The sequence below is a fragment of the Coloeus monedula genome (assembly GCF_965178545.1).
Source record: "Coloeus monedula genome assembly, chromosome: 21".
Classification (NCBI taxonomy): domain Eukaryota; kingdom Metazoa; phylum Chordata; class Aves; order Passeriformes; family Corvidae; genus Coloeus; species Coloeus monedula.
Window position 1 is genome coordinate 848,718 of NC_138801.1, and position 16,033 is coordinate 864,750.

A 16,033-nucleotide genomic window follows, 5' to 3' on the forward strand; every position below is an offset into this window, starting at 1 on the left:
AAAGATATCAAAGGAGCAGCACTGGTAAAAAAAGGGCTGAGGGGCTGTTTGGGTTTGGGCTATGAGTGTTACATGTTACCTGTGAGTGACAGACTGCTTCTTCCTCCCTGAAATGGAAAAAACAGGGGCTAGTTTTTTGTCTTCAGTCATAGTAACTGGTCTGGGAGCTGTTCTCCAGCAGTTTGATGATCACCAGTTGCAAAGACTTTTCTGTGCAGCCTTTTTGTGCCATCAGTTCTGTGTAGCAGCCACAGCAAAGCAAGTGTTTCTCGAGGACCCCAAGAATCCCGTGCCATTGCTTTGCTCCTTGTTGGCAGATCAATGGTGTCGGTGGCTGTGCAGGAGCAGATTGCACTTTTTGAAATGTTTTAGCTGCTTTGAGGCCTGATCATTGAATTTGAGACAAGGTTTATGAAAAATACGGGAGTAAATTTGATTGTCTGTGCATTGTACATAGCTCTGTAGTAAAAGGTGAAATGTGGATGGCCATGGGAGGAATGCCCAGCCCTCTGAGTGATGGGGTTATTGCATTTAAGGTGGCAGTTTAAGGTCTGGGGTTTGTGTTTCAGCCCATATTGCAGGGTAATGCACACACAGCAGCACTCTGAGCAGTTTTACAAAGGCTCTATCGTGTTGTGGAGGAATAAGACACATTTACTTGTGTATTACATTAGCAAAACTAACAGGAGCATATTGTCTGGGAAAACAACTGCTGGCAAGTATTTCAGAAGGGGGGGGCAATTGCAGACCCCAACAAAGGGAGCAAGAACAGAACAGTGTTACTGGACTGGCATTTCTTTTGACAAAATGAATGAATTTAAAAAATAGTAGAAGCAGCATTTTTACTTAGGTTTTGAGTATGAGTGATTTGTGCTGCGAGACAGAGACTGCAGAAGCCACAGACACAATACTGTTTTGATTTTAGGTTTCAACACATCCAGATTGTGAGAACAATAACACAAAAAAGACAACATTCTTTGTCAATGTGCTCTCTGGATGTGGGTTAGCTTGAGCCAGCGATGTCGAGATACAGAAATAATGGATGAAGTATACAGCAACAATTTGCAGATAAAAATAATAGAAGTTAAAGTGTATTTTACATGATAAAAAAAAGATGAAAGAGGAGGAAGTCTGTTCCATCTGAGATGGTTACAAAATGGTGAAGTAGCCTCTGCTGAGAAGATTGATGCAATGGGGAGTGACCTTGGCTTGGAGCAGGAGCTGGTGATGTATGTATGAGCATCTCGCTGCTAAATGGACCCAGATTTGTAGCACTAATATACATGGAAGCCCAGAACCAAACTCAGGATGGCAATAAATCAACAGCCACTTTGGGTGTCATTTCTGGTTTATATTCCACTATTGTTCTATCACTTTAATTCATGTCACTATCATCTGTTCATCTGGAACAGTTTTATATAATTTTCCAGTGGAGTTACCTGACAAATCCTATCAAATTAACAAGGTGCATTAACAGTATTGACTGACTGTGAATTCTGAAGTTGCAGGACCAAATACTGAAATTTTCTTGAGGATATTTTTAGGGGTGATGCTCTTAGAGGAAGGGATGGGGAACAGCCCTCGCACACAAAGAATTTGCACTTTTATTTTTAGAACTTCCTTTGACTTTTTTTTAGTGAGAAAATAAGACTTTGTATCATCAGCTTCCATATTTTCCTTAAACTACAGCAAATATCATTTGGAATAAAGAACCATTACAGTGAAATACCAACACCGATTTTACATAATCTGTCCAAAATTAAATCACAAACCAAAATGGGCTCCAGATACAGCCTCATCCTACTCAAATTAGTGAGTTCCAGCAGCCTGGATGTTAATTGGTATCTTGATACAATGCTTAATTGCAATGTGATCTCTCTGATGTGACGTATGTGTAATGGCAGAGCGCATTGTTGGGTTAACGGGGTGTTCCCATAACCCGCAGGGTGGGCAAGGCTGACCTGGGCTTGGGGCAGGGGCTGCAGGCAGACCCCCCTAAGCTCCTGCCTCCTTGGCTTTGGAGTTGCCAAGGATGTGGTTTGCAAATTCAGACATTTTGTCGATATCTCATGAGCTTCACCCTGTAACTCATGGCTGAAGACACATCACTGTTTTTAAGGCTCTGCACACCTAGATGTTAAAAGCTGCCTGGGAAGTTTGTTCAGCTGCGTCAACAGCTGCTGAACTGGTTCCAGCAGGATGCTTCTTGCCCTCTGCCACTGGTGTGGCCTCACCTTGAGTACTGTGTGCAGTTTTTGGCACCACAACATAAAAAAGACATTAAGCCATTAGAGAGCATCAAAAGGAGGCCACGAGGATGGGGAAGGGTCTGGAGGGGAAGTCTTACGAGGAGCAGATGAGGGCACTTTGTTTGGAGAAGAGAAGACTGGGGTCAGACCTCATTGTGAACTTCAGCATCCTCACGAGGGGAAGCAGAGGGGCAGGTACCAATCTCTGCTCTTGTGACCAGTGGCAGGACCCAAGGAAGCGGCTGAAGCTGTCAGGGGACATTTAGGTTGGATATCAGGAAGAGGGTTTTCACCCAGAGCGGGGCTGGGCTCTGGAACAGGCTCCCCTGGGAAGTGAGCACAGCATCAAGTCTGCCTGAGTTCAAGAGGCTTTCAGGCACAGGGGGGATTCTTGGGATGTCCTGTGCAGGGCCAGGAGCTGGACTCAATGATCCTGATGGGTCCCTTCCAACTCAGCATATTCTGAGCCTCTGGTTCTGTTATTCTGTGATTCTATGTGTGCTGTACAGCAGATGGAGTGGGGCTGGTGGTGATAGTGTCTATTACACAGAGCAGTGGTGACTGCAGAACCAGCACTATCTCCTATAAATCTCGCAGCTCGTGTAGCTGCTGCTTCCAGAAGAGCTCTGTATGCATTTAGAATAATTTTTTCTGTGATATTTCTTTCTTTTGGTATGCTTATGTGGGAGAATAAAATGCAGATTATCAATGCAGTTTGATAACCATTTGCTTCTGGTTTCAAAAGCTGCCATGCTTTCAGAAAGCCCAGAAGGGCAATATACCTTCAGCCCATTTAAGATTTATAAAGTGTGTCAAACGGCTGATATGAAATCGGTTAAACAGATCACTGTTGTGGCTCTCTATTCTTTCTCATCTCAGGTATTTCTGGAGACAAGGTAGAGATAGACCCTGTTACTAATCAGAAGGCCAGCACTAAGTTTTGGATTAAGCAGAAACCCATTTCAATCGATTCTGAACTCCTCTGTGCCTGTGACCTTGCGGAAGAAAAAAGCCCAAGTGAGTAGTCCTTTTTATTTATGTTCTCTCTTCTCTGCCTCCCTGGATGTGCTCGATGTCCAAAGAATTATTGCTACCATGTCCTTTTCTTTCTATAGGTGTATTTTATTCATTACAGGATGTTTTTAATCTGACTCAATTCTGTTATAGAGAACACAGCATAAACAGACACATTTTACGAGTGTCCTTTGATGCTGCTCTCAGCTAATGGCATCACTCAGTGTTTCTTGCCCACTGTCACACCAAGGGAACACTGGCTCTGCCCAGCTGTCTCCAGCCCTGCAGCAGAGCCAGCAAATCCATGATTCAACATAATTGCAATTTTTTCAACTTTTTAGCTTTCAGACTTGTTTTAAATATCTTTGGTGCAACTGAGGATCTCAGACATACAGTAAGTGTCAGCTCAGTCTGAATTTGCCTCAGCCATGGCTGCAGGGTCACTGGGATGGAAGGTGCCACTCTGGGCATTCTGTTCCATAGTGGTGGCCGGGCCAGGACGGCGGTGACAGCCAGGTTTGGGGACAGGCTGGACATCCCAGCTCAGTCATCACCCAGAGGTCAGAGCTGGCTCTGTAGAGTGCAATAAAAAGGAAGAGCTTCTGCTTGTTGTGTCAGTAGAGTAATGAGAGTTTCTATCTGGAAAATTTGTTTTAAAAAGCGTAGGATGGGCCCTGGGGAAATTGGGCAATGGCTCCCAGTGGGGCCAAAATGGAACTGTCTACTATCAAAAAGTGACTGCAGTTCAAAAGCTCAGATGGATTTTACTGCACTTGTGCCTCTGCAGGGTAGTGAGATGCTGGTATTAAGTACTTATCTGCAAGGTGACAGAGAGGGAGAATTATGTGATACATATTTACAGAGGTAATGATCTGTTGAATTCTCTTGGAAGAGTAAATTTATGGCTGCCACAGATTTTATCAGCAATTATTGAACTATATCTTTCTCCCCTTCATTACCCCTTCCTACTCCATGTTCTTCGTCTAGTCATTGTCTTCTGTCTCTCCATCAAGATTTCATGGTCCTTGGGTAGGCATGACCCCAAGGAGAAGCTTCCCCAGTGACCTGGTAGTCTGAAACTCGTGAGGATTTCGTGTACAGTGCCGGGGGCAGTTTGTGCTGGTAAACCCTGTCATACCTCTGCACTGCGGCCACATTTCACTGCAAATGCAAACATTTGAGGGGATAAAATGGTGCCCACAAAATGAGGCTGTATTTGAAGAGTCAGATTGAAATCTGAGGTTTCCACTGCTGTCAACACACCAGGGCACAATCCCTGGACACCTCAGACCCCGTCCTGCCAGGATGGGGCTCTCCAGCCCCAGAGGCAGCACCTGCTGCTGTGGGAAATTGTGTTTGTACCCAAATCCTGCCAACCCAGGAATTTCAACCCCCAGAGAGAGCCCAGGTGCAGGAGGGCAGTACCTGCACATGGGGACCACTGAGTGAAGAGTCACGGTGGCTTTGGAGAGGACACTGATAGGTTGCGACCAAGGCAACCATTACAGCACTGAGGGGTTTATTTGCTCATTGTCATGTGAACATCTTTAACTTCTCCTACTAAATAATGGCTTAGCACAGTTCCAGAAGGAGAAAATACTTCCTTCTGAAACTGCTGACCTTTTCCCAACTCACTAAAGATGTTCCAAAAGTCATTATTTTAGGCCAGCAGAAAAGACTTTTAGTGTGACATCTCAGAATGATGCATTTTGGGGAACTGAACAGCAGATCAGTATCTCTTGAATTTTAAATGGAAAAAAGTTATTTTAGCAGCATAAAGGAATGAAACTCACTGTATTTCACAAGTTTTGTCTGTGATTTTTATCAGCACAGTGATGTATGTTTGTAGCAGAGTTTACATCAAAAATTATTCCCGGATCTTTCTTGAATGAATTATTGCAAAGAAAGGCTGAGTACAGATAAGGTCTTTGAGTTCTGCAATATATTTTGTTTTCATGTTTTTATCTCTTGTAACACAAACATGCTCCATCTGCTCTTTCAGAAGTGCTGTGCTTGTCCCGTTGCGCCGGGCTCTGGGTTTGGGGCTGCCTTCCCTCCCCAGGCACCGCAGTGGGGTTGGAACCCAGCTGAGCTCTGCTTTGCTGGGCTGGGCTCTTGTAGTTCTGAAGAGGTGAAGGGTTTGCACCAGCCTCCAAATGTGACCCTACTTTTTAGTAAGGGCCAGGGGCATTGGGGATAGAGGTTGCGTGCTGGGAGCAGCGTGAGGGTGCAGTGGAGTCTCGTGCACATGTTCCTTAGGTCTCTCTGAACTGGGTCGTGCAACGAAGCTTTAGTGGCACTTGTGTGGGTGTGAAAGGATTCAACAGCTTCAGAGCTGACGTGGTGGGAATATTGATGGACAGCTCAGAGCTGTTCTGGACAGGCTGAGTTTTCCTGTGCTGTGAGTTCACAGAACTCGGAGCTGCCTGCAGTGAGGACAGAAAATGAAAACAGAAAGCTCTGGCATCTCATTTGCCATTAGTGGGGGGATTGTAGGCAGGGACGGCTGATGATTTTTGTTTGCCCTTGTAGTAGCCCTGGGTCAGAATTTGAAGTTTTATTTGTAAATTAAATCAGACTCCCTGGATTTAGACTGAGGGAAGAGGTAATGGCCCTGCTGGCTTGCTCCGATGACATTAGAAACTGACAACACCGGGCACGAACATCTTCTTTAAATCAGGTTCAGCCTGATTATCAGGAGAGATTCTGAATGTTTTGAGTCTTGAAAGGAAGCATCCTATCATGGAGAAATAAGATTTAAGCCTTAATAAAGTAGTTGTCATTTTTATAGCTGAAAAGAGCTTTGTATCTCAATTAAGTGTACATAATATAAAGTCTTAAGGAAGCAACATAATATGTTTAATACAATTATATCCCTTTGCAATAGTGTAATTTAAAGGAAATCTGATTCTGGTAATGTCTCTTACATTACTTGGACAGGGGAGAAACTTCAGTATCACTGCCCGCTGCCCATGTGCAGTGCTCTGTGGCCCGAGTGGCCGTGGCGGATGCCCAGGGCTGCCGGGCACTGGCTGAGCCCAGGGCAGCCCCACGGGGCCACCACACCTGATGGGCCGGGCACCTGCCCTGAGGTTCTCCCAGGCATCTGTGCTTTTACATGAGCTGCAGAAATTGGATTTATTTGATAATTTACTTGAAACACTGAAGCAGCATTCTCTGTGATCCCTTATCTGCCTGTTTTTTGTTTCCATAAAGCAGAGACATCTCAGTTGCTATGTCAAAATACCCTCAGTATGAAGGTAAGTCTAAACAAAGGTGTTCCGTAGGTCACAGAGTACATGGGTAACTTCAGTTTGTAATTTAATTGCCCGCTTTGCACCCTGCAGCTGAAGATTTCCTTTAAATTCTGATTCCATTGTTGCACTGGGGCTTAACAGAGTGTTAACCTGGTAATAGGCACAGGGCCTCCCCATTATATGTCTCGCTATCGAGCGGTTCTGCATGACTAGTTAAAAAAGATGGCAAGAAGATTAATGAAAGCTGCGAGTACAGAAGGGGGGCAGGTACCTCGGTAAGACTTCCAGCGAGGAGATATTAGAGCTGAACCAGAGCTTGGCTTTTTCTTTATCCCGTGACCTTTGAACCTGCCTTACTGTCGAGAGCTGCCAGCCGAGCCGACGTTTTGATTGATGTTGCTACACGAGTCAGTCTTTCCCATTGAATTCCACATCTGCACGAAAATAGCTTTTCCAGCAGTATTCACCCTGGCTGTAAGTGATAGCCAGAGTGATGCCTGAACCCCCTTTATGTAGTTTTCATTTAAAGCTAAAGGTATTTGATGTTTTAATTCAGTGTCCAGTTCCTCCCGATTATGCACATTGGGTAATACTGATTTAACGAATTTGTTGTTGGGTTGTGGAAGGGCTGAAAATACCCAGAAAATGTTGGGAAGGTGTTGGGTTCCTGCTGCTCTGGGAGTTTAAATAGAGCCATTGCAGGTTCGCTCAGAGCCTGCAGTGGGGCCAGAGCAGAGGTGGTGTGTGCTCTGCAAATGGTGCACAAAACATCACGTGCTGGTTCCTGATATCGCTGCTCCCACAGCGGAGCGCGAAGTAACACAGTAAAATTCCTACTCAATAGGAGACTAATCACAGGTTCTGATCAAAAGGTAAAAAACAGGTTCAAGCAGAGAAAACGTTCCCAAACTTCAGGATGGAGAGGAAGGAATGTCCAAGTGTGGAACAGAAGGGATGAGGCCGCCCGTGGCCACGCTGTGCAGGCAGGGGGTGCCTGGGGACGGCAGCGGGCGCAGATGGCCGTGGCTGTGCCGACGGCTCCGTGTGCCCTGGTGGGCTCGGGCTGTGCCAGGCTGGGGCAGCACTCAGCAGGATGTGTCCCACCAGAGAAGGGCCTGGCAGGGAGGGGTCTGCGGAGGGACAGGAGCGGGTCGGGGACGGCGTCGCTGGAGCGGCTCCTGCCGCAGCCGGGGCTGCGCTGATTAACTGCATCCCCCTTGAACAGCCTCTCCATAAAAGTTCTCCTGAGCGCAATCAGGAGCGCGCATTGCCTCATCCTTTTAACAAATCTGTTTTGTAGCCCTATTAAAAGGGGTCTTCATCTATCCTGTCAAAGCTATTCTGCTGGGGTTTTTTAGTTTAATTACACTATCCAATTAAAACTCCTCGCTGCATTTTGATTCGCCTCTCCTCGGGCCTGAGTGGATGTGACATTTACAAGGCTCGCCTCTCCGGCAGACAATGTGTGATTGATGAGGTGCAGACGCAGTGGAGGAGCCGATTGCCATGTGGAAACACTGCATTTTGATTTATTTATCTTTTTCCCAAACAAGGTTGTTGGTGAAGAGGTTTTGGGCAACCCCGAGTTGCACCTCAATTTTCAGCATTTTTGCGAAAATCTTCATTAGTATTCTGCCTTTGATAATAATTTGAAGAGGAAACAAAAGGCTTTGGGGGGAAAAAAATCCAGATGTGTGAATAGTTACCACAATTTGACACAAAAGTGGGTGTGTGCTGCACTTTAATTGCTGCTGCCTGAGACAACGGGGCAAGCCAGCCAGACCACAGCTGGTTTTTTTTTCCATAACAGTCTTATCGTTTGTTCCCACCTAAGTACTGCCCTGGTTTGAGGAGATCCACCCTGGGTTCGTGGTGGGCAGCCCGAACCCATCAGTGACTCCACTGCTATCAGTGGGGTGAGGATTTCATCCAGAACTGACTGCCCTCGCTGCCTCTAAACTATGCACCTCTGGGATAAATATCACTGGCATAAAATGGGATTAACCCCAGCTGTACACGCAGGTCCACATCCCCATTCTGTCTGTCCCTAGCCAAGCCCGGGGCCGTATCTGGACAATCCAACTGCGGCCATGGTGCAACTTGTGCCGTCCGCTACGAAGTTTCTTCGTTACCAGAGGGTGTCAGGAAGGGTGTTGGGTGTTTTTGGTGGTGATGCAACTCTTGCAGCTTTATAGGCCCTTCAGGCCCTTCTCCAGGGTCACAGCATCATTTCTGAGGTATCACAAGTAGATTTCAGACAGCTGAGCCCCTCCCCAGTGCTTTTGGGTGAAATGCAGCAGTGGTCAGAGAGCGGAGGCTCCCCCATCTCATGCAGGGTTTGAAGGAAATGTGTCTTTCTACAAAGGTATTGCTGGTGTGTATTTTATTATCCTCCTTCCTTACCTTTTGCTGGTGTGTTTCCAATCCTTTTTCATCCTTTGTGGGCCCATGAGAAGAGATTTCAGGGTTTGAGCCTGTTGAGGTCACAGCTTCTGAAGCAGTGAGAAGCAGTGATGTCAAACAATGTCCATAAGTGCTTTGTTCTTCAGAGAGTCCTTCTCCAGCTATTTATTCCACTAATAACTCTTAATTGTTGACTTCTGCCTTATGGCCCTGTAATGACAAAGCAATCATCAAGGTATATTGAAAAATTAACATAAATTTGCATTTCCCAGTGTTTGTTTGTTTTCTGCTTTGTCCAATTAATGAATATTCTTTTAATCCTCTGTCTAATTAGTGACTTAATTCCCTGCATTCTGTTTAAAGAGCAGGGTTGGCAGACAGAGGATTTGGGTAAGGGCTGAATTGGGAAGTGGGAGGGAAAGAAGAAAAACTTTCTAGTTTTGGCAGATTCAGTAAAAAAATTATCTTTTCTTGTGCAAATTCATATCCTTGTTTTCCAGGCAAAAAATGTGGGGTTTAGACTTTGATAAAAAGAGCTTATTACTTAGATTATAGTGATTATTTTTTTACCTGTATCAGGTGCAGTGTAGGGCCCACCAAGGGTTTGGATGTTTTCCCAAGATTGCAGGAATTAGCACAAGATTGACTGTTACCCGTGTAAGCACATTATGGTCAGTAATTCTGGAGCTGTAATTCCATAGGATTCCTCACTGCTATGTGTAAACTTGGGGACATGGAGAATTTGGGGGCTGAGGTGCAGGGTGGAGGTTGCACCAGGAGTTTCAGCAGCCCTCAGAAGGGTGAGGAGACCCAAGAGCTGTGGCACTGCAGGGCCTCTTCCCTCGCCTCATTGGCAGTGCAGTGGTGCTAAAAATCAGGAGATGGGGTGAGGAGCTCAATGTAAGACGTGGTGCTGAAGGAGTAAATGAGCTCTCCTTGGTGAATTCCCAGTGAATTAGCATCCTGCCCTTCCGTCGGCAGCGGCTGTAGGCTCCTCTCCAGGAGTAACCACACAGGAACCCATTAGTGTTGGGGCTGGAGAAGATTTATCAGCATTCCGAGCCGAGGCCAAAGGGCACCAGTGGGGAGATGTTGCTCTCCTGCTGCTGCAGTGGGGCTGCTGTGGTGGGGCTGGCGAGGGGCACCAGGGGCATCAGCACAAGACCCCTCAGCTGTGCTGAGCTTGCCATGGGCTGCACGTGCCCTGTGACAAAAGCTGTTGGTAACAGATGAGTTCCTGTCATTCCATTTGCTTTCCATAGCTGTTTTAATGGACAAACGTAGTCGGGAATAACATGGATTTTCTGTTGTTGTGCAGCTGATTAATCCTGATTGCAGGGCACTGAGGTTCCCTGCAAACACCTAGCTAGTGTTGGTGTGGAGTGATGGTAACAGCTGCTTGTGCAGCATCTGCATTTGGTTTAAATCTCCTGTCACGTGCAGTAGGAGCCACTCGAGCTGCTGCTGTTTGTTACCAGATCCTCTCATACGGAAACATCAAACCATGGAAGCTCCTATTGATCTCAGAATTGTCAGGGGTGGTGCTCTATTGGAAAGAGGTACATCACATATTTAAGCACTCTTGGAAATGGAAATCAATCTCACAATTCATAAATTCCATCTGGCTAGAAGAGTAGCAGAGCAAAGTGCCAGTTAGGATTTCAGTGCACTCATATTTCATGCTGTAAGTAGTGTGTTGTGGACTTGGAGCCCATAAACATGATGCTGTAATGGGGCTTTCTAAGGAAAAGTCTTCTTGGCTTCTTTCCACTGAATCACCAGTCCCAGCAGGATGGGGCTGCGTGTTCTGCATGGCTGGTCCTGCACAGCCGCGGGCTCGGCATCGGCGCCGCGTCCCCGGTGGCTCCCGGGAGCCCCTGCAGGAGCCTGGGCCATGCTTGGCCAGTGCCCTGCCAGGCAGGCAGGACTGGAGCAGCCTCTGTGCCCCTGGCAGCAGGAACGCTGCCCTGGGCAGGACAGTGCCCAAGGGACACGTGGTGTCACGGGGGCACGAGGCCAGGCTGGGCTCCCAGGGCAGCAGGGAGCACCTGAAGAGGTTTTGTCTTGATCCACAGCAAGAATTACAGAATGACCTTCCAAGACCCGAAATACAGCAGCTCTCTGGGGTCCTTCTGACCCTGTTTTGTGCCAGTTTAATTTCTGATAACCAGTCTAGAATGTTCAATGTCCAAGGAAAATGGTGGGAGCTGGTGGAGCACGGTGCTGTGTCCCATCCCCACCAGAGTGGTGCACTGGCACTTTTGGAATCATTAAGATGCTGTGTTCCAGGCAGAGCTGCATGCATTAACATGCTGATGAGCTCCCAGCTTGGAATTCCGCATTTTTAGTACCACTGAGGCATCATTTGTCAAATGATTTAAAGGGTTGGGTTTTTATTATTATTATTAGCCAATTTTTCAATATAGAATTTATATTCCAGATTAGTGCATCATAATGGTGTTTAATTAACATGCCACAATAAAATACTTGCATCTCAAATTTCCTGGCCACCAATCTGAACGTATATCAGTCACTTTTTGGAAATCTGGAGAATTAGATAATGTAAATAAGATTTCCAATTAGCTCTCCAGCAGGAAAGACCTGGATTTACAGTAATGTGGCTGTTGCTTTATAGATTGCTAACTTTGACTGTTGAACTGAATAAATTAGAAAACCATTGGAAAAGTATCATGTGTAGAATACATTTAATTTTAATTTTGAAGCAATCAGCATCCATACAAGTGAAGGATATTTTGCCTTCCTACGTGTTCCACATTAGACCTTTGTGTCTAAGTCGTCCCTCCCGGCACCGCGTGTCGGAGTCTGGGGCCGTTGTCCCAGGGCAGCCACGGAGCAGCTGCTCCAGCACCGTGTGTCCACGGGGCCAGCACGGAGAGCCTCCGTTTGGGACAGGCCCGAGCACCAGGGAGGTGCCAGCAGGTTACAGTTAGAGCTCAATTCAGTTGTCCCACGGGTGGGAAGGGCGATCCCAGCCCCAAGCCACAACCCTCGGTGCCGTGCAGTCGGTGACGTTCCCCTTCGCCATCAGCAGCCAGATGGGCTCACGTGGTGTTTTGGGATGAGGGTTTGGAGTGGTGATTCTGGGATTAATTGCCCTTTTCTTTTCAATACAACACTTCTCCTCTGCGCGCGGGGATCGCCCCGTGAGCAGTTCCCCGACGCGGTGGCTGAGCTGCAGCGCCGTCGTGGGCCGAGCAGAGCTAACCAGCCATTTGATGGATTTTTGCGTTTCCTGCAGTGGGGATGTGATGGGAAAAGGAACTTTATTGACTGGAGTTCAGCTGCTCCTGTAAGCCACCACTTGCCTTAAATTGAAATGACATGAGAAGCCTGTCAGCATTTCATTGCTTCCTTCTGTCGTGCTGATGGTACGCTGAGATCACCATCTGTGGTTTTCTTCTGTCAGGCACACAAGCTCTGCTCAAACTTTACAGGAATATTCTAAGCAGTTTTTTTCTTATCTTTGCAGGTCATGCAATATTTAAACTTACATATCTAAGCAATCATGACTACAAACACCTTTACTTTGAATCAGATGCTGCTACTGTCAATGAAATTGTACTGAAGGTGAGTATTAAATTTTAACGTGACCCAAAATCCTGGTGTTTTACCACTTGTTAGACATGTGAGTATTCAGGAGGCTCTGGAAACACACAAGGGTACAGTGCCTGGGGACCACTGGGGTGTGTTTAACCCATGAGCTGCTCCATGTGTGTTGTTTTATTCATCCTTCAAACAGCCGCACAGCCGCTGTCTGTCTGTGTGGAGCATTTCTTTTTGTTCTTGTTTCTAGTTAACAGAGACACCATTTTCTGTGGAATTTTATAGGAAACTACCAGATTTTATTGTGTCCAGGTAGTTTCCACCTCTGGACACGTGGTCAGCAGCCTCGTGCTGTGCAGGGGTTGGGTGCTGCTGCCCCTCACACCTCTGCCCCCACCCTCAGGTGTCCCTACACAGCACACAGGGACTTTTCTGCCCTGATCCTCTCTCAGGACTGTTTGCTTTCCTTGGGGCTCTGTATAGACACATACTCCCTTGCTTTGGGAAACAAATTTTTGTTACACTCTTGAAAGATTAAATGGAATTTTCCACAAGTTCATCTTTTGCAGCAAGTCGAAATTCAAAAGCAGTAATTTTGGCAAACCATCTGTTATGCTTGCTTTTATTGGCTGTGCAGAGTTTAGAGGATTGTTAAACAACTGACGTGCGATAAAATAACTTTTATTCATTACACAGAAGGTCAGGATGTTTGAGGGGGTTTCTATTGTGAGCTGTTAGGCCAATTCTTCTGTTCCCACTTTATCTTAGATCAGCTACTGCAGTCCCAAACACTTACAATCATGGAATCATAGAATCATCAAGGCTGGAAAAGACCTCCAAGATCATCAAGTCCAACCTTTGCCCAAGTACGCCCGTGCCACATCTCCTCAGGTTTTGAACGCTTCCAGGGGTGGTGACTCCACACATCTGAGACTGATCATAAACAAAGGCTAAAAAAAAGTTTAGTATCAATACCATGAATATTCAAGAGAGAAATAATATTGAGCAGTACTTTTTTCCTAAGTTGCGGTTTGTTTATATAGAACGTTCTCTGGTTTCATGCACAAGTCACTGGTTTGTTTTCAATTCCATCAGCATTAGGGAGCGCAGAAAAATCAGACTTTTCAGATTAGGCTTTTTAGATGATCAAGTGAGAAGGACTGAGACTTTATTGACCATGAAAATTCCCTATATTTTTATGCCTAAAGCTGTAATATGCAATGAAAGTGAAACACTCTACAGTGCATAAAATTGTGCAAGTTTTAAGCCACAGCATATTAACCAGCTAATGGCAGACCAAAGGGCATTTTTATCTTTTTGATTCTTGCATTAACCTTCCATTAAAATTATCTCTGAGATTATCACAAAGCATTGGAGATAATAAATTTAGGGAGTAGCAGGCTTGTTAAATATCATTTAAAAATGCTTTCATCAAGTAAAATGTGCCAAAACACAGGGAAACTCTGAGATTAGCTGAGTATGCAAACATTATAATGGAAGAATTCTTTTTACTGAGGCTGATAAGGTCCTTTATTGACGTTCATTACTGGATTATCCCAGCACTGGGGGTCTGCACAGCTCTCTGCCTTCCCCAGAGGTTTGGGTGACCAGGCAGGATGAGGGGCACAGGAGGACAGGCCAGGGCTCTCCTGGCACTCTGGGTGCTCTCTGCCATCATCATGCTGGTGGTTGCTGGGACCAGTTCAGAGGGTGGAGTGGGGTCCCTGCCCACCCCGGGCCGTCCCACCCAGGCTCCGGTAACATTAAACACCATCTCGTGTCTTGCAGGTTAACTATATTCTAGAGTCGCGAGCAAGCACAGCCAGAGCAGATTATTTTGCTCAGAAACAAAGAAAACTGAGCAGGAGAACAAGCTTTAGCTTCCAGAAGGAGAAGAAGTCGGGACAGCAGTGAGGCCGAGCCTCGAGGAGAGCCTGTGTGCCGCGTTCAGAGGAGCCGCTCCCCGCCCGGCCAGGCGGGAGCCAGGACTGTGGAGCTCCTGCTGCCCGGGGCAGGAGCGGCCAGGAAGGAATCTGAATTATCCCGTCTCTCACGGCTGGAAGATTATCCCTCGTTGGTGATGGGAAGTCTCCCCCGTGACAGAAATAAAGAGCCATATCAGCCGGAAAGAAGACTGTTACGCTTCAGGTTCCTTTGATTGGAAATAAGAGAATGACGTAGACTGGCATCATTTAATTACTGTATTATGTACAATCACAAGAAGAGATGTGATTACATATTATTTCACAGCCTGGTTAAAATAAATTATATACATCTGTAATCCACCCACGTACACGCAGGTATTGCTTGTGACATGATCAAATTTCTAAAAACAAAATGTAGGACAAATGTATCCATTTTTACTATTAATAAACAGATGTAATCTTTTTCAAGGTCCATATGATGCACAGTTCTTTTGGGGGGAGGCTGCAGTCCCAGATGGTTTCACTTCTGTTGCTGAAGTGCAGGAGGCATCCACGAGCCAGGAACAGCAGCCATGGCAGGGGAGCGCTTAGCGAGGGAGCACTGAGACAGTCGAGTCTGTTGTGTTTGTTTTGTTCAAAAATATTTTTATTTAACTGTGCTTTTCAGCTTTGCAAATGCTTTATTGGAAGTTCCTTGCTGAAGGCAGCACAGTGGTTGGAAATCCACGTCTTGGTGGTGGAGAGGAGCATCCTCCTGCCCGGGACCCTCAGCTGCTGCCACCCCGGGGGTGGCACGTCCACCGAGGCACCTTGCACCCGGGGACTGAGAAATGCCTTCACCTTCTCTCAATATTATTCTTTAAAAATAAAAATTAAGAACTACTTTGTACTGGGATTTGTAACTATCTTGGCCTTGTCCATCCTTAACACATCAGGGAACGCGGGAATGGATTGCTGGGACCCAGAGCCGCGTTTTTGGTTGAATTCACCAGAGGTGTCTTTCGTCCATCTCCAGGTCACTGGAGCTCTGCACACACACCCCGCTTTTGTAGAACTGCCCCAGTTCCCCACAGGGCTGGGGGCAGCTCCCTCTGGCACTGCCCACCCTCTGCCAGCCTCCCACTTTGCTTTTGTACAGAGAAAACTTCCTGAGCCTTAACACAGCGTGCGGGAGCAGCCCCTGGGGCAGAGGGAGGGTCTGTGTCTCACCTGTTGTGTTTATGTTCTGGGTTTCAGGGGCTCAGCCCTGCACCACCGAGGCCAGGCCTCCCTGTACAGTCTTCCATGATACCTGCAAAACAAGAGAAACTCTATTTTATAGTATTCTATTAATTTTTTAATATTTTCTATGTGCAAATGCAGCACAGATACAATGGGAAAAGCCCCTTCGATGTACATGACTCTTTTAACCGACTCTGTGAACTATTTAACATTAAAGTTGTTCTGTGAATGTTCTTTGGCCACCCAGTTTCAATTCTTTTTAACTGAACTGAAAAATTGCCTATTTGGTACCAGAAACTGCAGCAATCTCCTGTTTCCATGGCCATAGTGCTGTTGCCACCCCCTCACATGTATTTATCATCAGTGGGGATTCAGCATGTGCAGGTTTGCTCTCAGCAGA

General features: G+C 46.3%; 1 protein-coding gene across 6 annotated transcripts in view; it reads left to right on the forward strand.

Moving 5' to 3' along the window:
* The window catches only part of MAPKAP1 (MAPK associated protein 1), an 83,270-nt gene extending 68,395 nt beyond the window's left edge, over window positions 1–14,875 (forward strand). For 4 of the 6 annotated variants that reach the window (XM_082294958.1, XM_082294961.1, XM_082294959.1 and 1 more), the window contains 4 exons: window positions 3,129–3,266; window positions 12,414–12,511; window positions 13,256–13,447; window positions 14,276–14,340. In XM_082294958.1, coding sequence (XP_082151084.1) covers window positions 3,129–3,266; window positions 12,414–12,511; window positions 13,256–13,441 — 422 coding nt within the window. In that variant the 3' untranslated portion in view covers window positions 13,442–13,447; window positions 14,276–14,340. Of the gene's footprint in view, window positions 1–3,128; window positions 3,267–12,413; window positions 12,512–13,255; window positions 13,448–14,275 lie in introns of all 6 variants that reach the window. The other 2 variants (XM_082294960.1, XM_082294962.1) reach the window with 1 other exon arrangement.
* The last annotated feature ends 1,158 nt before the right edge of the window (window positions 14,876–16,033 follow it).